Raw genomic sequence first — 22,827 nt, forward strand, 5'->3', positions numbered from 1 at the left:
TCAGTTTTCTGTACTATACTGTAACCCAGCTGGTTGCTCGCTTAGTGGATTTGAGTTAGGACTGTTTGTACAGATATGTCACTTGTACCATGGATAACAGTTTGTTGAACAGATAGAATGTCTGTGAGGGTCTGTGGTGGCCACTATTATAAGAAGAAGAATTTCACTTATTAAATATTTATCGAGTATTCATTAGGTGTTCCATTTTAAGGTAGATGGGGGTGTATACATAAAATCTCTGCTGTAAGTAGAACATGAACCCTATTAGAGACCCATGTAGTTTTATATATATATATATATATATATATATATATATATATATATATATATAACTACATGAACATTCAAAAGGGAGAGAGTTGAAAGAAGGGAATTATGAATGGCATTTGCTTGAGCTGAATGCTAAAAGTAGATATAATTTGAATGTGTGGAAATTGGAAGAAATGAACATTTATGTCAGAGGGAATGACCTAGAGAGAGAAAAGAAAAAAGGATCATGGATAGGGAGCTGAAAAAGAGCTAGTGAGAGAGAACTTTAGAAAGGTATGTTGCAGGGTAGTTGTGGGCATGAAGTGCCAGATTAAAGAGTAACATCCACCAAGCAAAAGATGGGAAATTCACCGGGGTATCTGCTCCAACAGTGAGTGGAGAGGACTAGCCTCTCTATCCTGAACCTTGGGCCTCTCGTTTCCTTTGGTTCAGCTATTTCATGTTTTGTAATGTGAGTTTCTTAACATACCTTTTGTGGTGGAATCCTACTCATTGTCCAGTTGTGTTTATCTTAGTAGGACCACATTTTCTCCTTAGGTAATAAGAATTATTTGAATAGTTTGATTTATTCCCTTCCCTCATTTATAGGTGGTAATACTTTAATGTACAAACATCTCAGTACTTCTTACATGGTCTAAAAGTGATGTGAACTCTAAAAGCAGAACCTTACTTACTCTTCCTTTTCAGCTCAATTTTACCAGCTCACTTTCTAAAATTCCACACATGGAAAAAGATTATGATGGGTGCTTGGAAGTATAACCGAGAAGAAAGTTAAGAGTGCCAATGGATCAAAATAGCATTTTCTAGATAGATAAACCTGAATCTGACAACCTCAGAATAACAGGAAAATCCCTTAAGCTGGAAGATTTTCCTTCTCTTTAATTAGGTTCAGTTAGGTTCAAAAACCATAATTAATTCTACACCTGACAAAAACTGCAATTACTTCTGCACCAATCTAATACTTCCCTCTCTCCTTTTTTCCCTTCCTCTATCCACCCATCTGTGCATCTATTCATTGACTATTTTTAAATAACCTCTTCTAGGTATTTATGCAAGTAATGAAGCAAAGCATTATGTGTTACAAACACATAATGAACTTGTTTAAAAAAAAATCAGTTCCAGAATCTCTGGAAGGAGAAAAATAGGAATCTGCATTCTGAACGTGCTTATAAACACCTAATTTAGGTGATCCAGAGGTCGCAGTTTTAGAGACACTGAAATAAAAGAAAGGAATAGTACTTCTTTAGCCAATGAAATTTATGATTGTAGTTACTTAGTATTTGTTTCATATGGACTTATAAATGGAAAAGACATATCTGCTGGATACAATATTTATAGTTGTAGAAGATTATATGCCCAGGTATGTCCTCTTCCCTTCAATGTTTCATTCAATTTGCATTTCTATGGAAGCATGCCATGGGATAAAAGGTAAAGTTACTCCCTTCTCGCTATTCCCCATCCCAGTTGCTCCCCAAAACTTCAACATATCAGGAACAAAGGTCAGCTATTAGAGTTATGTTCAGAGTTTATGGTACAGAGGTTGTTAATCCTTTCGATTTATTTGACTTCGAATTTTCTTATTTAATTATTTGAAACTACCAGCATTTAAAAATCTTTTCCTCCATGTCAAGAATGAGTCATTTGATATTTCAGGTGTCTTCTGTGGCTGAGAAATAATATGATTCTGTGAAAAGATTCCATGTGAGTGGTTCTCCAGACATTATATATGGACTCATCTGAATCAACAAAAAGCCTAAGAAAGACATTTTCTCTTGGTCACATCTCAGACCTACTGGATCAGAATATATTGTTAAGAGTCAATTATAGCGCTCTTGGTGGGACTCGCTGTAGCCAGCCTGGCCCCTACCTATACTACAGTTCCGTTTGCTCCAAAGGAGATGTGACTTGCCTTTTTTGTTTATACATGTATTTCTCACTACAAGATGGAAAGCTTTTTTGAGAGCAGAGTACATACTGAAATGGCTTGTTTCACTTCCATCTTCCTATTTTTACTAAATTAAGGTTTTACACATAGTTGGGACTATCTTTATTAAATAATTACATGGGACTTTGATGGGAATGGTGAAAATCAGTGTTTTCTGGATGCTCTGAATTAAATATTTTTTGTTGTTATTGCTCTCTTTTAGGATGGAAAGAAGAAGTTTGACAAAGAAAGTGAAAAATATTATTCTATCCTTGAAAAGCATTTAAATTTGTCTGCAAAGAAAAAGGAGTCTCATTTACAAGAGGTAAGCTTTTCCAACTGAAATAATGGAAAAGGCATTAAGTCATATAAAGTCAAAATTTCCGAAGGTAAAACTATCTCAAAATCTGCTACTATTTAATAAAATAATTATGATAGCAATAGCTAAATTAATTGAGAACTTACTATGGACGATACTTTAAACACATTATAACTGTTCCAAGGGAAGGATTAATATTTCTTTCAACAATGAGAAAGGTTGAAACAAGATCTTTTCCTTTTCTTCTTTTTGAGCATTTTTAAAGGGACAGGACCTATTAAATTCATATTATGGCCTTCATATTAAATTTAAAATATCTGTGACATTGATTTTAAAGCTTTGCTTCAGCATAGGGAGAAAGATAGACACACAGCTACACGTTTTGTTTTATTTTATTTTATTTTATTTTATTTTATTTTATTTTATTTTATTATTTTATTTTATTTTTGAGATGGAGTTTGGGTGTGTCGCCCAGGCTGGAGTGCAGTGGCGCGCTGTCAGCTCACTACAACCTCCGCCACCCGGGTTCAAGCAGTTGTTGTGCTGCAGCCTCCTGAGTAACTGAGATTATAGGCACGTGCCACAATGCCCAGCTAATTTTTGTATTTTTAATAGAGACAGGGTTTCACCATGTTCGTCAGGCTGGTCTTGAACTCCTGACCTCGAGTGATCTGCCTGCCTCGGCCTCCCAAAGTGCTGGGATCACAGGCATGAACCACCGTGCCCAGCTGCTACATGTTTTTAAATCTCAATTATTTTATATCAATTTTCCTTAAGAACAAATGAATAAATATTTTGCTCACATCTACACATCTAAGCAGTTTGTTTCTTCCCTCTGTCCGAAATATATTTTATTCTTCCCATTGGTAGTATTTTAACTGTAATTCATGAAATCAAGGCTAGTTCTTTTACTAAGGAATAATGTAGTTCCAATTTCAGTGTCAAAGTATGTCCAATAAATAAATAACCAGCCTCCCTTGCCATTGTCACCTTGAGAACAAAAACAAAAAAATGTGAAGCAGCCCTATCTCTCCTCCGCCTCCTGGTGTACACTGAAGTGAACACCATTAGTAGGGCATTGCTGGGTAGCTGACCCGCAGCTCACCACTGTTGTCTAAAAAGTGATCGGGAACCAAATGCATTGTTCTTTAGTCTCTTCCTCCTCTCTCTTCACTTATAGACGTTGTAGTCCAGAGCCTCTTTCCCGATCCTTCTGCTAGGAAAACCTCCTCCCTTCCTGAACTGCTTTTCAGGATCAACCTGGTCTTCAGCTCTCTTTATTCCTTTTCTTATTTCTCCTACCTCTGAGTTCGACCAGAAGGCATGCTTGACAACTCAGAGTATTACAAAGTTCCTACAGCCTCAAAAAGAAATAGGAGTGTGATGTTGGCATCTGATTCCCTTTTTTTCCAACAGGCATATGTTCTCATCGACAGTATCAAATTTCTTTATTTAAAGATGTTCAACATTGGGAAGTTTTGTTTTGCTTAATATTAATATATGACTTCATCAGTATGCTTTCTGTTATTAACGCATACTATTAAAAATAGTATAATTCAATATATAATTGTGTGCTTGTGGAAAGATTTTGATACTAAACTGATGGAAGACAATCTGCCATTAAGAAAAACTAGATTTCTATTTTAAATTTCTTGGACATATTTAACCTTACTGTATTTGGTACTGCTTGTTGTAATTTCATGTACCAAATGTCTTAAATGATCATGTTAAGACCAAATGTCTTAATACCTTGCACTAGAATAAACCTAAGAGAGAAGGGGGTTATGGTATGAATGTGGATGTAGTCATGTAGAGAGACACTCATCTAATTATCACCAGTACATCATCATCTACCATGCCCAGGGCTATGGCCAGGCACCTTTTTACAAATTGACTAAAGGAAAATTAAGCGTGGTCTTTAGAAACCCTAAAGAACTTTAGGTTCCTGATAAATATGAGAAATCATTCTTTGAAGATACTGCTTAAACCATCTTAAGGAAATGATAACATTATCCTGATTTTAAAGTGCTCTAGAGAATACATCCCAATTTTTCCTGACAACTTAGCTCAATATTTATTACTTGCCTTGCTTTAACAACTTAGGCTATGGTAAAACAGAAAATACATTCTGGTTTCATATTTAAGTGGAGGCTGAAAAAGATAATAGCATAGTAACATCCTCCTCCCACCTCACTCCACAAGTGCACAGACACTTCTTTTCCAGGAGATACATCCTAGAACACAACACAACTAACACATTGTGTTAAGGTAGCTTCTCAGGGGTATATAATGTAGACAAGGCAAAATGTAGCTTGGGTCCCCCCCCGCCCTCGCCCCTCTAGGAATCACACCTGTTGGAGGGAGATGCTGCCATAAACATATTTAATTCTCTGACATGGTATTAAAAGTCATCTGCTCCTTTCTAGAACAGCTCTGGTCCTTCTGTCAGCCCCAAGCTTATTAACTCGTTCTCATAAAGGCCCTCTGTGCCTTCCTACCTGCACAGCTGACTCCTTAATCATTTTGTTGTTGAAAAATAAGTGGCTGCCCGTTTCCAGGACTGAATTGAAGGGTCGTCTTTTATTAACAAAATCCCAAGACCATCAATTAGGCCATTGGAGTAAACAATTGGAGAATCAGAAGCAAACTTTTCAAGATTATAGGCTTTATAGTGGATGAAAAGAAGTAATATTTGTTATGTAAATAAATAATTCTTTTCTAAGCATAAAAGGAAGGCATCATAAAGGAAATGTAGAAAGACCTGAATGCATAAAAATAAGTAATCTGTTTCAAAAGACATTAAGCCAAATTAAATGTCAAACCATTAGGGAATGTAAACAACATATGATATGGGGTTATCATCTCTTATATACAAGAAGAGTTTGCCAATCAGTGTCAGAAAGGTAAACACTTCAATGGAAAAAATGGGCTAAGGACGCAAACAGGCATTGACTGAGGAGGAAATATGAGTTATAATAAATATGGTTAGTTTGAGTGCCACATGTATTTGAAAATACAAATAACAACATGTCATTTTCAACTTGATAAAGATAATATCTATTGTTAGTGAAGGTATAGGAAACTGGGCACACTTTTGTTCTCCCAGTGCGAGCATAAAAAGATTTAATCATTCTTAAGGTAAATTTGACAGTGTATTTCAACAAACCTGAAACATGCTAGGTAGTTGAGACGATTTCTCTTGGTAAGAATTTACCCCAAAGAAATTATCAGAGATAAGCATAAAAATTGTGTAGATATTGTTTAAATATTGATACAAGAATTATTTGTAAGTTCAGAAATTTATAAATATCTGAAATGGCACAAAGAATGATTGGGGTAAATATACAAATGTAGTTTGACCAAAAATGGAGTGTGATATATTAAAACTTATTTGGAGAATCATTTAAAGACATTGAGAAATAGTCATACAAATAGGAGAAAAGCGGACTGTAAACCAGAATATGCAGTATTACACCAGGCTTGTTTGAAAGGAAGTTTGTGTGTGTGTGTGTTTGTGTGTGTGAGTGTGTGTGTCACATCAAAATATTAACAGTAGGATTGCAATTCTTACTATCTTCACATTTCTCTGTCATAGTAACAAATAATGAATCAGCTTACAATAACAAATATTTTTATATTTATACTTAGGAAAAAAGTAAAGAGGAAATAGATTCCCTTTAGACATCCAGATTTTGGTTTTTCCACCTATCACTAACTACTCTTTCAGTAGGTTCCTCTTCAGTCACCTCCTAAATGAAGCAAAGTCCTTAGGCATAGTTCTTATATCTCTATTCTCATCCTTCAATTTCTGTCTCTGAAACCTCTTCTACTTTCACATTGTTTATAACATCTAGATGAACATCTCTCATGGCATGATTTCGTCATGCCTGACTGTCTTTGCTCTGTCCTCTGGCTGGTTACCAATACTTTAGATTGACCAATTCCTAGTGAAGTGCGAAATCTTGCACCTCACCATCTTTTACCAAATTTGCTCCCACCTATCATTTTCTCAATTATCTGTTAATGCTAGCATTATTTATTTATTTATTTATTTATTTTTGAGAACAAGTTTCACTCTGTTGCCCAGGTTGGAGTGCAGAGGCGTGATCTTGGCTCATTGCAACCTCTGCCTCTCGGGTCCAAGCAATTCTCATGCCTCAGCCTCTGAAGTAGCTGGGACTACAGGTGTGTCATCATGCCCAGCTAAGTTTTGTAGTTTTAGTGCAGGGTTTCACTGTGTTGGCCAGTCTAGTCTCAAACTCCTGACCTCAAGTGATCCTCCCGCCTCGGCCTCCCAAATTTCTGGGATTATAGGCATGAACCACCATGCCCAGCCTAGTAGTAGTATTTTTTTGTATCAAATTTATCTGTGGCTTTTTCCTTGCTTCTCACACTCACATCATTCAGCTTCTCTTTCTTGCTGGGGTGCACCAGACTCCTTCACCATTATCAGATAAGAGATCTTTTTATATTCACATGTACCCAGGCCACCTCTTAATGTATTCTGCACTGCCCTCATGTTAATCTTGAATATTGCTTGTTTCTCGTCAGCCTCCTTCTCAAGTTTTTGTATTGCCTATATGATAAAATCTACACTCATTCTATATTTTTCTGCCTTAACTCTCATTTCTGTCTCCTCCAAACAAAACCTTTAGTCACAAACCTTTTGTCCTACCTAAGCATAATGTCTCTTTTCCTGACTGTATCACGTCACTCAAACTCTTCTCGTTTTATCTCTTCCTCATTCTTCAAAGTCAAACTTAAATCTTTTCTCCTTGGGCAATTGCCGAGACCAACTCTGCTGGGGAGACCCTAACCCAGCGGCGCTAGAGGAATTATAGACACACAGACAGAAATATAGAGGTGTGAAGTGGGAAATCAGGGGTCTCACAGCCTTCAGAGCGGAGAACCCCAAACGGAGATTTACCCACATATTTATTAACAGCAAGCCAGTCATTAGCGTTGTTTCTGTAGATATTAGATTAACTAAAAGTACCCCTTATGGGAAACGAAGGGATGGGCCGAATTAAAGGAATAGGTTGGGCTAGTTAACTGTAGCGGGAACATTTATGCCCTTAAGGCGTAAGTCGCTCATGCTGTAGTTTGTGACTTAAGAATGCCTTTAAGCGGTTTTCTGCCCTGGGCGGGCCAGGTGTTCCTTGCCCTCATTCCCGTAAACTCACAACCTTTCAGCTTGGGCGTTAGGGCCATTATGGACATGTCACAGTGCTGCTGAGATTTTGTTTATGGCTAGTTTTGGGGCCAGTTTATGGCCAGATTTTGGGGGGCTTGCTCCCATCAAGAAATGATTCAACAAATATCACCTGCCGCCTTTCCCTCTCTTTTGAATTGAGATAGCTTCACAATAAGCTATCTGCAGAGCCATATGGTTTTCTTATGCAGTTAATCTGGTTTCTTTAGGTCCCTTTTTTTGCCAGGTAAACAACAGTTTACACCTGTTGTTCTGGCCTAATTATTACTAGTGCTCCCTTTCAGTTTTAAAATTATCTCAGTTCAATTGATGAATCCTAGGCTTACTCTGCTTATCCAGTACAAAATATATAGCACCAGTTGTTAGTGGATTTATAAGCAAGTGTTTGCTAGTGAACCATATGATGAGCTTACATACTAAAGAGATCTAAGTAAAAGAATGTCTTTCTATATCTTATACTGTAAAGAAATTGAACTGTCATATTCCTTAAGTACTGTATGCTCTGGATGACGTTTCTTAGCAGCTTTGGTCTATCAAATTTCTGTAGTCCACATTGGAGGCTATGAAAACACCCTATAAGTAGCAAACAACAAGAGTCATTTCTCTTTTAACCTTTCTTTGCTTCCCATTCCCCTTTTTGGAGGAGGGTGAGTGGGATGAGACTCTGCATGGCAAATAAGTTTCTGAAGAAATGACTTAATACTTTTGTGTTGGGGTCCCCAAGACCACCCCCAGCTTTGGTAATTTGCTTGGAGAACTCACAGGACTCACATATAGTCATACTCATGGCTAAGATCTATTACAGTGAAAGGAAATAAAGAAAGGGTACAGGGGACAAATTCTGGGGGAAACCAGGTGCAACCTTCTAAGAGTACTCTCCCAATGGAGACACACAGAGCATGCTCAATTCCCCCTGCAAGGAGCTGTGGCCTGTGAAATGTTGTCCACCGAGGAAGTTCATTAGAGAGTTGTTGCCTAGAGGTTTACTGGAAGCTGGTCACATAGCACCCGCTCCCGGGCATGTACCCAAATTCCAAACTCCCAGAGGGAAAGGAGGTGTTTGCATAAACCATATTGTTTGTACAAACAGTTTAGGTGCAGTAAGCTATCTCTTAGCTGTTAGAGTGATGTGAACCCTCCCTAAACTAACATTCCCAGACACCAGCCAAGGTCCAGCTTTGTAAGCAAACCTTTCAAGAAACAGCAGTTAGACCTGCTGTGCTAAATCTTTTCTGCATAGTTCTGTTGACTAGAAAAAAAAAATTTTAGACTCTGAAGGTCTCAACATTCTAGTTTGTTCCCATGTGCTCACAACACAATCAACGATGTTACATATATATATGTGTATATATATATATATATATTTTTTAGATTTTTTTTATTTTTTATTTTTTATTATATTTTAAGTTCTAGGGTACATGTGCACAACGTGCAGGTTTGTTACATATATATACTTGTGCCATATTGGTGTCCTGCACCCATCGACTCATCAGCACCCATCAACTCATCATTTACATCAGGTATAATTCCCAATACCTTCCCTCCTCCCTCCCCCCTCCCCATAATAGGCCCCGGTGTGTGATGTTCCCCTTCCAGAGTCCAAGTGATCTCATTGTTCAGTTCCCACCAATGAGTGAGAACATGCAGTGTTTGGTTTTCCATTTTTGCAATAGTTTGCTGAGAATGATGGTTTCCAGCTGCATCCATGTCCCTACAAAGGACACGAACTCATCCTTTTTTATGGCTGCATAGTATTTCATTGTGTGTATGTGCCACATTTTCTTAATCCAATCTGTCACTGATGGACATTTGGGTTGATTCCAAGTCTTTGCTATTGTGAATAGTGCCGCAATAAACATACGTGTGCATGTGTCTTTATAGCAGCATGATTTATAATCCTTTGGGTATTTTTTCTTTTAAAAAAAAAAAATAGAGACAGCATCTTACAATATTGCCCAGGCTGGTCTTGAACTCCTGGGCTCGAACAGTCCTCCCACCTTGGCCTCTCAAAGTTTTGGGACTACAGATGTGAGCCACCATATCCAGCCTGACATTATCTTTTAAAGTAAATAAAATTTCCAAAATAACTTGTGGAATAGAATAGTGCCCCTATTCTTGCATCCCTGTCACCCAGTAGTGTGCTAAGACACGCTCCAGAGAGTCCTTTTCCTGCATCTCTTTCCAGCTCCCACATTCTGTGATGTTGAGTTTGTGTTTTGAAACTGGCCGTTTTGGCGTTATTTGTACCACAGAAACCACAAATATTGCAAATCAGGCTTTTCTCCCCAGAGAGCCAGTTGTTAAACATTTATTGACACCTATCCCTCATTACTAAATTAATTAATTCTTATGTATATAGTGTGTTTCAATAAGCGAAGGTAAGAAGAAAAGAAATATAATTTGTGTGGAATGCTGATGTTCTTTTTGTTTGCACCTCTATCTTTCATAAATGATGTCTGGGAGCTGAAAAGTTTTGAGTTCAAATCTCCTACCTGATTTATACATTCTTCACATTTATTAGCTTAAAAATTTAGAATACTCAACTTTAAACATCTCTAGTGAGTTGCTGGTAATATTGGATTCTTTGTAATCACCTAATTAAATGCATAATAAATATATATAATTACAGCTGATTCTTGAACAACGTGGGGGTTAGGGGCATCTACTCCCTGCACAGTTAAAAGTACATGTATAATTTTTTACTCCTCCAAATCTTAATTACTAATAGGTTCTGTTAACTGGAAGTCTTACCAATAAAATCTTTTTTTTTTTTAATTTTGTTTATCAAACTACCATTATAAATGGCTTCAAGTTTTCTATCCCCAAATTGGTGTCAATGGATACTTAGTACTCCAGAGAGCCCCTTCTTTCCATCGGCTTTTGTAACATCCAGCTGGCAACAAGGAAGGTAGAGGTGGGCAAGAAAAGTAAGTCATGTCTCTCTGCTAAGCCAAAGTCACTTTTAAAGAGTGCATCTAAGGGTGATAGTAGGCAGAGAAGAGGGAAGAGAGAGGCATTGTCTAAAAGAAAATGAAATTACCTCAGTAATACTCTCTTATACTTTGTCAATAGAACCTTATTGCAATCAGATATAATGAATGTGCATGACATTGACATAGCATGATTCATCAGGTTAGAGCCATTGAATTCTTATTTGTCTGTTTATTTGTTTGATTCAGCATTATGCTACCATAATGCTACCAGCATTATCTAAGATCTTACCTAATGAAGTGGCTCTCCTGCTTAATATTCTTAGATGCTTCTCCCTCCATTAAAATCCTAATTTGTTATGCAGCATCCAAGATATTTTACAGTATGATGCTATCCTCACTTCTCCCTCTTCTTCTCCGTGTGTTCACACTGCAGTCAAATCCATCTCTTCATGCCTCTTTACTTTTTCAGGAAAATGGCCCCTGCTTTTTTTTATATTGTTGACAATTCAGTCAGTTGTTCATCTTAAGATTCAACTCCAAATACCACCATTTTGTCCCATAATTTTGAATTTTATCCGTCCTTCTATGATCCCATAATTTTTCATTTACATTTCTTGTATTTTTTTTTAACTGCAATGGGTATTGTGTACTTATTCTGTGTGTGTTATGTGTCTGTGTGTGTATCTCCTGCCCCACACACTATATGCTCTTGTAGGCAAAGACTATAATAAGTGCTGAGTTAAACTTTTGGTTGGAGTTACTTTGTAATAAAGACAGCAGAGCAGGAATTGAGTCTCTCTCTATGTAGAACCATCAGTAATCACCCTCTGGTTTTTCTCTTTAGGCAGATACACAAATTGACCGAGAACATCAGAACTTCTATGAAGCGTCATTAGAATATGTCTTTAAAATTCAAGAGGTCCAAGAAAAAAAGAAGTTTGAATTTGTTGAACCGGTAAGTTTCAGATTTTTTGTAAAAATGGTAGGCTGAAAACAATCTATGGAAAAAAAGTACACTTTTTTTTTATAATATATAATTTTTCTTGAAAATTATGATTGATAAAAATAAAAGGGGAGTAGGGAAGGGATGAACAGGTGGAGTACAGGCGACTTTTAGGACAGTGAAACTCTTCTGTACAATAGTGTAGTGATGGATGAGAATACCATTGTACATTTGTCAAAACCCATAGAATGGGTAGCACAAAAACTGAGCTCTAATGTATACTATGGATTCAGTTAATATTAATGTATTAGCATTGCCACATCGGCTATAACAAAAGTACCACAGAAATGCAAGATGCTAATAAGAGAGGAAGCTGTTAGCGGGAGAGAAGTACAGAGGTGGTGGGGGACAGGTGAGCTGAGGGGGCATAAGGGAACTTCATTCTTTCCACTTATTTTTTGGCAAACCTAAAACTGCTCTAAAAATGAAATGTATTAATTAAATAAATTTTTTAAAAAAGGGGCTGTACATTATCTATACATGAATGAGTACACTTCACCAGTAAAATGACCCATTTAGCAAAACTTTAGACAGAGAGGGAAAACTGAAGGCTCTGTTTTCCCCTTTGTTCTGTGCTCCCCTTCCTCACAGGGCTCGGATCTGCTGGACTTTCCTATGAAGTCATTTATTTTCCTAAGTCAGTGTAAAATGTAATGGATTTCCTAATGTAAACTGCATTACAGAAAAGAACAGGTGGCTGGTCTTTATAAGCTTATTTCATTTTTTAGCATTTTTTTCAAGTGATACCCTAATGTGTTCCAATATTGCCTAAAAAGGCATCTTGACAAAGTGGCATGTATGATGAATAAAGGTTTGCTCTAGAGTCAGGTGGTCTGTTGTCTGCATTCTTCAATTCCCATGAGATCAGAGGATAGGGTTAATAAATGTATAAGTAATCAGATACCTAATTTAAGCCATTCTTTTCTTCCTATGTCAGTCCTTTAAAAAATCCATTCATAATAAAAATAAAACACTCTATGTTAGTGGATATGATAAGGAGAAGGCAAAGGAAGACAACATTGTAAAATGTATTTCACATGAATCATTTTCTAATGGAAATCCACCAGCTGTCCCCTAAAGATAATGGAAAACTGAGACAGAGCAGAGGTTGGGGACAGTTATCAGGCCCAACCTGGCTTCCAGGACCTCTTCCTTTAGTTGGAACCTATTGACTCTCTCCTGTATACTAGGCAGTAGGCACATTTGCAAGACCAGCTTTCAGCTAGAGAGATGAGGGAACTGAAGACCACCACTCAGGCTCAGGGATTTAACTTTTACCTTTTATTTAGAATAACAAACTCAAGTTCAAGTTCTGTTTACCAAACACTTAATCCTTAAATCCCCTAGGATTATCCTCTTATATAGCAGACACTTTAAGATCTGATTAAACTTTCTATGACCTAGAGAATGTTCTGAAGCTCATCTGGGGCTCATGGACAACTAGCCAGCCTAACGTTTCCTGTTCTAGGAAGATGACCACTACTTATGGATCCTGTTCCCCTTCCCATTGACTAAGTCCCACCCCAGAATCCCACCATGGTTTCTGAAGCTTCGCTTCTTGCTAGCAAACTACTTCCCTAGAGCCTGCCCCTTGGGATTTTTGAATTGCAGCTCTTCTTGACACCAAACCGTCAGAGACCCCATTAATTCTGACAGTTTTTCTGTATATTCCTTCGTTGTGTCTTCCCATTTCCTTCAGACACTGTGCTGATCTGCTGTGCTGTTGTTTCTTCTCACACCTGGAATAATCCTTTCACATCTGTATGCCTTTATTCCTCTTGGAAGATGATATGGGGGTCGCTTGTTTCCCTAGGTCTCTTTTATAGCCCATCCTGTCTGGGAACAGTGAACTAGAACATTCTGTAAGATGACATCAGATGTATAAAGAGGAGATTGTAAAAAAATGTTTGCTCACAGGTGGCAGAAGGAATGACAAGAATTTATAAATTTCTGTAAAAATACGGTAGAGAAGTAGAAGCCATCTTTCAACTGAAATGTGTTTTCTTCCCTCAACCTTATCCGAAGCTATGATGTCCTGATAAGTCTTCTGTCATGCATACCTTTCTTATGACACCACAGTCAAAATTGATGTTAAAATTGTCCTTCTTCCAAAATATTTTCCTGGCTGCTCTGTTTTTCCTATTAGAGCGTCTGGCCAAACCAAATAGTACTGTCAGTTTGGTCTCGTCCTCATTTCTAGCCTCAGAGTCTCATCCATGGAGTTGTACTTAATATCCATTTGAACAATGAGAATAGAAATGGGATCAATGAAGCATGAGTGTGTATGTCAATCTTTAGGTTTATGCATTGACAAATTAATTTGGAGGAGAAAAGTTGTAAACCAAAGTTCCCGGGAACTATAAACATAAAAAGACATGAAAACACTTTAATGTCTTTGCTGTTTTTGTTCTTTAAAAATCCAATTCTTGTTTGTATTGCTATTGCATGTTGCAGAAATCTAGTAGTCTATTCTAGCTTTAGCCCAGATTAGTTTAACAAATAAGCATTAGAGTAAAGCAAATGCCCTGGGGATGGGTCTATCTCCTATAGATTGTAAGAAATCCGATAGAAAATATGAACAGGGGATAGTGATTCACGAAATAATATTCTTACCTTATGATGATATATTTGAGATTAGTTTACATTGTTTTAATTAATATCAAGATCATACTGCTTGTCATAAAACTTCTATGCCATATTCATGTGCTATTAAGAATAAATATTCTGGCTGGCATGGTGGCTCAGGCCTGTAATCCCAGCACTTTGGGAGGCCAAGGCGGGTGGATTGCTTGAGGTCAGGAGTTCAAGACCAGCCTGACCAATATGGTGAAACCTTGTCTCTACTAAAAATGCAAAAATTAGCTGGGCGTGGTGGCATGTGCCTGTAGTCTAAGCTACTCAAGAGGCTGAGGCACGAGAATTGCTTGAACCTGGGAGGTGGAGGTTGCAGTGATCCAAGATCACACCACTGCACTCCAGCCTGGGCAACAGAGTAACACTCTGTCTCAATAAATAAATAATAAATAAATAAATAAATAAATATTCCTACATTGTCATTATTCTAAAGAAAAACTAGGTCTGACACATGGATTAAAAGAGGACATTCAAATGTTATTTATAAATAAGCTACGTGTTATTGTTTTAAAAGCATACCTGGAATCAATTTTTTTGTTAGTGTTTGGTGTTTTTGAGATGGAGTTTGCCCTATTGCCCAGGTAGGAGTGCAGTGACATAATCTCAGCTCACTACAACCTCCACCTGACAGGTTTAAGCGATTCTCCTGCCTCAGGCTCCTGAGCGAGTAGCTGAAATTACAGGCATACACCACCACACCCAGATAATTTTTTTAGTTTTAGTAGAGACAGAGTTTCATGACGTTGGCCGGGCTGGTCTCGAGCTCCTGACCTCAGGTGATCCACCTGTTTCGGCCTCCCAAAGTGCTGGGATTACAGGGTGAGCCACCATGCCTGGCCTGAAATCAGCTTTTTAAACTCAGTTCTCTATAAGATATACAAGTTTAATAGCCATCTTTTTTCTAGTTTATTATATTTTATATAGAAAGGGATTATAGCTCACTGGTGATTTCTAGACCCACCATTCTGTGTGGTAGTAATTACCCATAGCTAGTCTGAGTTAGGATGTGCTATAAATATAAAATCAACATCAGCCTGCAGAATCTTAGTATGAAAAAATGGATAATAACTCATTAATACCTCTTTTATACTGATTACAGGTTGAAATGCTATTTTGGATATATTGTATTAAAATAAATTATTCAAATTTATTTCACTTTTTTTTTTTTTTTTAAAGTATCTAAAATATGTTTACTAGCCAGGCATGGTGGCTCACGCCTGTAGTCCCAGCACATTAGGAGGCTGAGGCGGGCAGATCGCTTGAAACCAGTAGTTCAAGACCAGCTTGGCCAACATGGTGAAACCTCGTCTCTACTAAAAACACAAAAACTAGCCAGGCATGGTGATGGGTGCCTGTAATCCCAGCTACTCAGGAGGCTGAGGCACGAGATTCACTTGAACCCTGGAAGTGGAGATTTCAGTGAGCCAAAATCACGCCACTGCACACCAGCCTGGGTGACAGAGTGAGACTAGTTAATTACACATTGGCTTCATTTGTGGTTCATATTATGTTTCTGTTGAACAGCAGGCTCATCCTTCCAGATATGTCAACAAGATACGTAAGTTTAGGTTTATGATGGGGGAAAGAGATCAGGGAGGGAGAAACATCTCCTGACTCTTGGTTATAATATTCACCTACTGCTCAGAGCTGCCTGAGGTTTATGAGAACTTTTATGGATTAGAAGAAGCAGTTCTAGAAGTACTCTGAACACAAACAGCTTGAGTAAGAGTTGTGGAGGAGCCCAGAGGTCTCAGAAGTATTTCACGGTACATAAAGGTTTGTGGCTTAGAAAACGGAATCTTGTTATGACTCATCTGCCTTATGATTCATTCAGCTATAAACTTGTGTATGTGTTGATTGTGTCCTTTAAGCCTACTTAGTTGGACGTATGTTTTGTGAGCAACTACTATGTGCTATGTGTTTTCTCTGTTAGCTCACATAAATCCATAACAGCATTATTATGAAGTAGTTGTTAGATGAAGAAGCTAAGTTACAGAAAGATTGTTGGTTGCCTAAGGCCACAAATCTGAAGTGGCAGGTAGGAACCCAGAACCCAAATCTGAAGTCATGGTGTAGTACCACTTCCTTAGTGGCCACTTCACTACAGAAATTAATCCTTCCTGATAATATTTGCTCTGGCCAAATAAAATGGATGATTAGAAAATTATACTGTGTAGTTATGTTAGCTCCTTAAAATTAGAAGAAAATAAGAGATTTACCTTTGGTAAGCAGAGACAAAGTATAATAGCTAAATGAGTTGGAATAAGATGTAATTTGGCTCCACATGTTACAGCTGTGCAAATATGGCACATTTTACAAATTCTCTGCCTCAGGTTTTTATCTGTATATTGAGGACAAAAATAATGTGTAGTTCCCAGGATCGTAGTGAGGATCAACCAGCACAGGTAATGCGTAGAGCTCTTGAATTGTACCTGGTACATCGTTAGCATCAATAAAGCACCAGCCAGTGTGTACCTCACTTATACTGTGATTGCTAGATAGGAAAACAACACTTATGAATCCCTTTGTTAGTTGTGGCTTTAAAGCCCCAGGTAGCTTTTTTAAAAACACATTTTAATTTTAGCCTTCTAAATATACGCGTAGAGTAAGTTTTGTAATAGCATTTTCATATTACAGTATTCCTTTTAGACTCCATTGTAGTTTTTTTGTATTAATGTTTAAAGTTAATGCAGAAAAGGAAAATAAATCATCATATATAAACTAAAATAGAGTGCTTTTGGTGCTCTTCCCTTGGACTGCTAAATCCAATTTAAATTTTTTGCTGAAGAAAATTTTGCATAATTTGCTAACATGTTTTTGCTTGTTATTATCAAGAAGTATACTATAAAATACTTTTTAGAGTCTCTGAATTTAAAAAGCTTAAATAATTTTGAGATTGAAATGCTACTGCTAAGTCTTTTTAAAAAATCCATCCGCTAGTATATAGATGAGCGGATTTTGAAAGATTAACCTTTTGATGTTTTTTTCTTTTTCAATATAATCAATTAGCTTTAATTTAGCAAATCAAAGTGAAAAAAATAAGGTAGCATCATTGTTTTTTGAAACTCTGTAGGACTAAAAGTTAAATTTCTATCCTGTTTAAAATCTGTGGGCAATCATTCTTTGAAAATGAAACAGCAAAGCTTTTAAATAAAAATAAAATCTGCAACAGTTCATGGATAAATCTAAAGTTCAGGGTACTGTTATTGAAAATTGGAAATTTGTGATATAATTTAATGAACAGAATTTTATAAAAATAAGAAAAATGCATCCTATGTGTTTGGTAGAAATCAATCATGTAGCTTCTGCTGGACTTTATCACCTTGCTGGTGACAGTACCTTCTCTATTATAACTGAGCTCTAAAGATAAGCTGGCTATTCATCAATGCCTCTGTTCCTTTACCACCAAAGTGTACCTCAGGCCCCTTCATCTGAATTCCCTCCTCTTGAATGCTCAGAAATCCATCTTTTCAGGAATTCCAGTGATGTTTTTGAGTGCTGAGGAGATGGATGGCCATGGCTTTGTTTTATTAATCAATGTGCATGTCTGTCCATTCATTCATTTGTGCTTCTGTCTCTGATTTTAAAAGCAGTCTTTTCCAGACCAGCATTGACTGGCCACTTTCCATTCTTGGCTCTCTTTTTATCTTCAAGTTTCTCATTATTTATTTGATTAGATTTGTATATGCTTTTGTTTTCTGGCCGTGAACTCCCTTGCACATCTATGCATTAGACTTAAAGCAATCTGTAGTCATTTTGAAGGTATCCTTTAAGATGTTTATCTCGAAGTCTCCTCCAGGCAGGGAATTGCAAAGACTACAGATTTAACTCACAGGCCTGACACTTTTACAGTGTGAAAATTGATGCCTTGACTTTGCCTTACTTTTCTAATCTTCTTAGAAGCTTAGATGGCCAAATGTGAAGAATGGAACTATATAACATTTTGATTTCTTATAGTGCATTATGGTGCTTTGTGTATGGGAAGTATTTATTTTTATTTTTTAAAAACAACTTCAGGCCATGCATGGTAGCTCACACCTGTGATCCCAGCAAGTTGGGAGGCTGAGGTGGGAGGATTGTTTGAGCCCAGGAGTTCAAAACCAGTCTTGGCAACATGGCAAAACTCCACCTCTACAAAAATTAATTAGGCATGGTGGCATGCGCCTGTAGTCTTAGCTACTTGGGGACTGAGGTGGGAGGATCACTTGAGCCTGGGAAGTCAAAACTGCAGTGAACTCTAATCGTGCCACTACACTCCAGCCTGTGTGAAAGGGTGAGACCTTGTCTCAAAAAAGAAAAAAAAAAAAACTTCATAAAGATATAATTCACATGCCACACAGACAACTAATTTAAACTGTAATATCCAAAGGGACTTTAGTATATTCACAGATATGTGCAATAATCACTACAAAAAAATTTAAAGTATTTTCATCACCTTAAAAATAAACATCACATCCGTTAGCTATCTTTCCCAGTATACCCCATAACCCCCAATCCTGAAAACCACTAATTATTTTCTGTCTCTATTAATTTGCCTACTCTGAGCATTTCATACAAATGAAATTGTATAATAAATGACCTTTTGTGATTGGCTTCTTTTACTCAGATGCAGTTTTCAAGGTTCATCCATCTGAAAGCATGCATCAGTACTTCATTTCCCTTTAGGGCCAAATAATATTTTATTGTATGGATAGACCACATTTTGCTTGTCCAAATATTAGTTAATGGATACCTTTTCACTATTATGAATAATGTTATAAACCAGCTGTTCCCAACCTTTTGTGGCACCAGGGACCAGTTTTGTGGAAGACAATTTCTCCAAGAAAAAATTGGTCGGGAGGGAAGGGTTTGGGGATAAAACTGCTCCACCTCAGATCATCAGGCATTAGATTCTCATAAGAAGCACGCAACATAGATCCCTCACATGCACAGTTCACAATAGGCCTCCCGCTCCTATGAGAGTCTAATGCCAGCACTGACCTGATAGGAGGCAGAGCTCACCCACAGCTCACCTCCTGCCATGCAGTTGGGTTCCTAACCGGCTGCAAATGACCTTTACTGGTCTGCAGCCCAGGGATTGGGGACACCTGTTATAAACATTCATGTACAAATTTTCGTGTAGATACAAGTTTTTCCCTCTCTTGAAGTAGAATTACTGAGTCATATGGTGTGTTTCACCATCTGAGGAACTACCAAAATAACTGCACCCTTTGACATTCCCACCAGTGGTGTATGAGGGATACCGTTTCTCCATGTCCCTCACACACACTTGCTATTATCTCACTTTTTGTGTCTAGCCGTCCCAGAGAGGTGAACTTAGATTTCACTGTGGTTTTGATTTCGATTTCTCTGATGACTAATAAGTCAAGAATCTTTCAAATGCTTTTTGACCATTCATATATTTCTTTCGAGAAATGTCTATTCAGTTTCTTTGCCTATTTTTAAACTAGGTTATTTGTCTTTTTATTATTTAATTGTAAGAGTTGTTTATGTATTCTGCATATAAGCCCCTTATCAGATAAATGATTTTTGTAAATATATTCTTCCATTCTATTAGTTTTCTTTCAATTTTCATGACAGTGTACATCGAAGCATGAGTTTTTAATTTTGATGAAGTTTGTGTATTTTTTTGTTGTTGTTTGTGCTTTTGGTGTCATATCTAAGAATCCATTGCCAAACACATCATAGAGATGTATTCCTATCTTTTTTCTAAGTGTTTCATAGTTTATGTCTTAAATTTAGGTCCTTGATCCATTTTCAGGTAATTTTTTGTCTATGCCATAAGGTAGGGGCTTCAACTTCATTCCTTTGCATTTGGCTATGCAGTTATCCTGGAATAATTTGTTGAAAAGGCTATTCATTCTCCCTTGTGTAGTTATACCACTCTTGTCAAAAATCAGATGATGACAGAATGTATGTGTATAACAGACTCTCAATTCCATTACACTGATTTACATGTCTGCTTTAGTGGCTGGGATGTGAGGAAAGACTATGGTTTCAATTTACCCTTATGCCAATATCACACTGTGCTGATTACTGTTGTTTTGTGTTAAATTTTGAAGTGTTTTTTGTTGTTGTTGTTTTGTTGTTAAGATTTTTTTTTTTTTTTTTGACTGGTTGGGGTTCCTTGCAGTGCCCTGTAAATTTTAGAATCAGCTTGTCAATTACTACAAAAAAGTCAGCTGAAATTCTGACAGGGATTGTGTAGAATATGTATGTCAATTTGGGGAATATTACCATCTTAACAATATTAAGTTATCCAGTCTATGAACATGAGATACTCTCCATTTATTTTGACCTTCCTTAATTTCTTTATACGGTATTTTACAGTTTTCAGAGCATAACTTTTATACGTCGTTTGTTAAATCAGTTTTCCCAAGTAGTTTATTTTTTTGAAGCTATTGTAAATGGCATTGTTTTCTTAACTTTATTTTCAGATTGTTCATTGCAAGTGTATAGAAATACAACTGATTTTTGTATATTGGTCTTTGTATCCTGCAACCTTATTAAACTTGTTTATTAGTTATAATAGCTTTGCCCTGGATTTTGTAGGATTTTATATATATGAGATCATGGCATTTGCAAACAGAGATGCTTTTTCTTTTTTCTTTCTCATCTGGATGCCTTTTATTTCTTTTTCTTGCTTAGTTTTTTTTGACTAGAAGCTGTAGCACAATATTAGAAGTGTCAAGAATGGGCATCATTATCTTGTTCCTGATCTTGGGTGGAGAAGGAACACATTCACTCTTTTATCATTAAATATGACATTAACTGTGAGAGTGGAGTGTTCAGTATTTTAAGCAGTGATTAATTTCTTAGGAGAGAAGGGTTTATGCTTACAGTTCTTAGTGGTCAAAGATGGTTACTGAATTATATTTGACAACTGACTTTACTTTGTTGGTAAAGCTGGTGGACGGGCTCTGTAGAAATTGATTGTGAGGGTTCCATTAAACTCAAGAACAAATTCAGAGCATGATTGGCAGTGCTGCTGTAGGAAGATGGGATGTCTCTACCACTTTGAGAATTTTAATAAGCTAAAGAAAAGAGGTCATTGTAATAATTGATTGTTGTCAGTCAGAAAAGAGGGTAAGCATATAGGAGTGAATCACATCCTTGTAAAAGCATTCACACTTCAATGGTTCTCAGTTTGAGCAATTCAGTTATCTGAAATTACTATATCTACCACTTAGAGGCTCTTCATCTCACCAACCCCTTTTCTTAACTCTTACTATTATTTGCCATTTACATCATCAGTGGTAACTTAAGGCTTGACACTTTTGGAAGTGCCACATCCATACTGCATTTAGTTAATTGGTTACTAATGGGCTGGGAAATTATGAATATTTGTTCCTTTTCTGGCTTGTAATGGGGTTATTTTAAAGATCATTTATCTGTAAGTATGGTATCAGTTTTTCCAATTGGTTGGGTTATTGGAGTGACAAGTAATTTGGTTCTATACCCTTGGGAATAATAATGTGCTATATGAGATTTTCCCAATGATAAAAGGAACTTTCTTAGTATTCAAACTATTCTGTCTATCTAGGAGTTTGTAGTTGTTATTATGGTTACTGTTATTATTTTAAATGTCAAATTTACTTTAGGGTAAACTGAAACCATAGTTTTTCCCTCACATCCCAGCCATTCGGGCAGATTCACCAAAGAAAATGATCTGTGGGAAGTGCAATTCTTAAAGCTTTTCAGGCTGTCCTGTTCAGTTCCTTTCATTTCACATCTTGGAATTTTGTAGAGGATGAAGGGAACAAGTATAGGATTCAAACCTATAAAACGTTTAACTTTGCTGCCATCTAGAGGCAGGTTTTTCATAATGCGATCTTCAATAAACCCAAATGCTGCTTCCAAAGCCGTGGAATAAAAAGGAAAAGGTGGATTGTTTTTGTATATAATTCTTATGTGCCTTCTATTGGATTGTACATTTCCTAGCAGGTGCTCAGCGTGCTTTATGAGATTAAAAGAAATTTGTCTGCTACTAAGTGAATCTGAATTCTGCTAGAAGCTGCCAATGGGTTTATTTTCCTCTTGACTGAAGTTGGCTGCGTATAAAATGCTAAGGATATGGAATAATCTGAATAAGATGAGGGTACCAGGATCTTACTTTTTAGAATAAGAATTTAAAAGCAGAGTTTAGTGGGAAATATTGGTTTACCAAAATCAGTGTGAAAATACGTCCATAAGAGTTTTGGTTAGGGCGACCCACATGTGGTTCAGTGAATCTGCAATCATGCAGCAGCCCTTCGCATGAGGGAGCGTCTCACAGGTAGTTCCCTGGAGCGCACCCAGCATCTTCTCCAGATGTCTAGTCTTTTGAAATAGAATACACATTGACATTCCTTATCCAAAATGTTTAGGACTAGAAGTGTTTCCTATTTTTTTCATATTTTCGGATATTTGCATATACATAATGAGCTATCTTGGGAATTGGACCCAAGTCTGAACATGAAAGTCATTATGTTTCCTATACAACTCATACACATAGCCTGAGGATAATTTTATTTTATACAATATTCTTAATAA

At 36.9% G+C, this 22,827-nt stretch overlaps 1 protein-coding gene across 3 annotated transcripts in view; it reads left to right on the forward strand.

Annotated features, from left to right (window-relative positions):
- Positions 1–22,827, forward strand: part of LOC105466506 (Rho GTPase activating protein 42) — a 312,048-nt gene that overhangs the window by 224,508 nt on the left and 64,713 nt on the right. For all 3 annotated transcript variants that reach the window (XM_071075500.1, XM_071075501.1, XM_071075502.1), the window contains 2 exons: positions 2,418–2,519; positions 11,503–11,613. In XM_071075500.1, coding sequence (XP_070931601.1) covers positions 2,418–2,519; positions 11,503–11,613 — 213 coding nt within the window. The remainder of the gene's footprint in view (positions 1–2,417; positions 2,520–11,502; positions 11,614–22,827) is intronic.

This window comes from Macaca nemestrina, chromosome 12, assembly GCF_043159975.1.
Source record: "Macaca nemestrina isolate mMacNem1 chromosome 12, mMacNem.hap1, whole genome shotgun sequence".
NCBI lineage: Eukaryota > Metazoa > Chordata > Mammalia > Primates > Cercopithecidae > Macaca > Macaca nemestrina.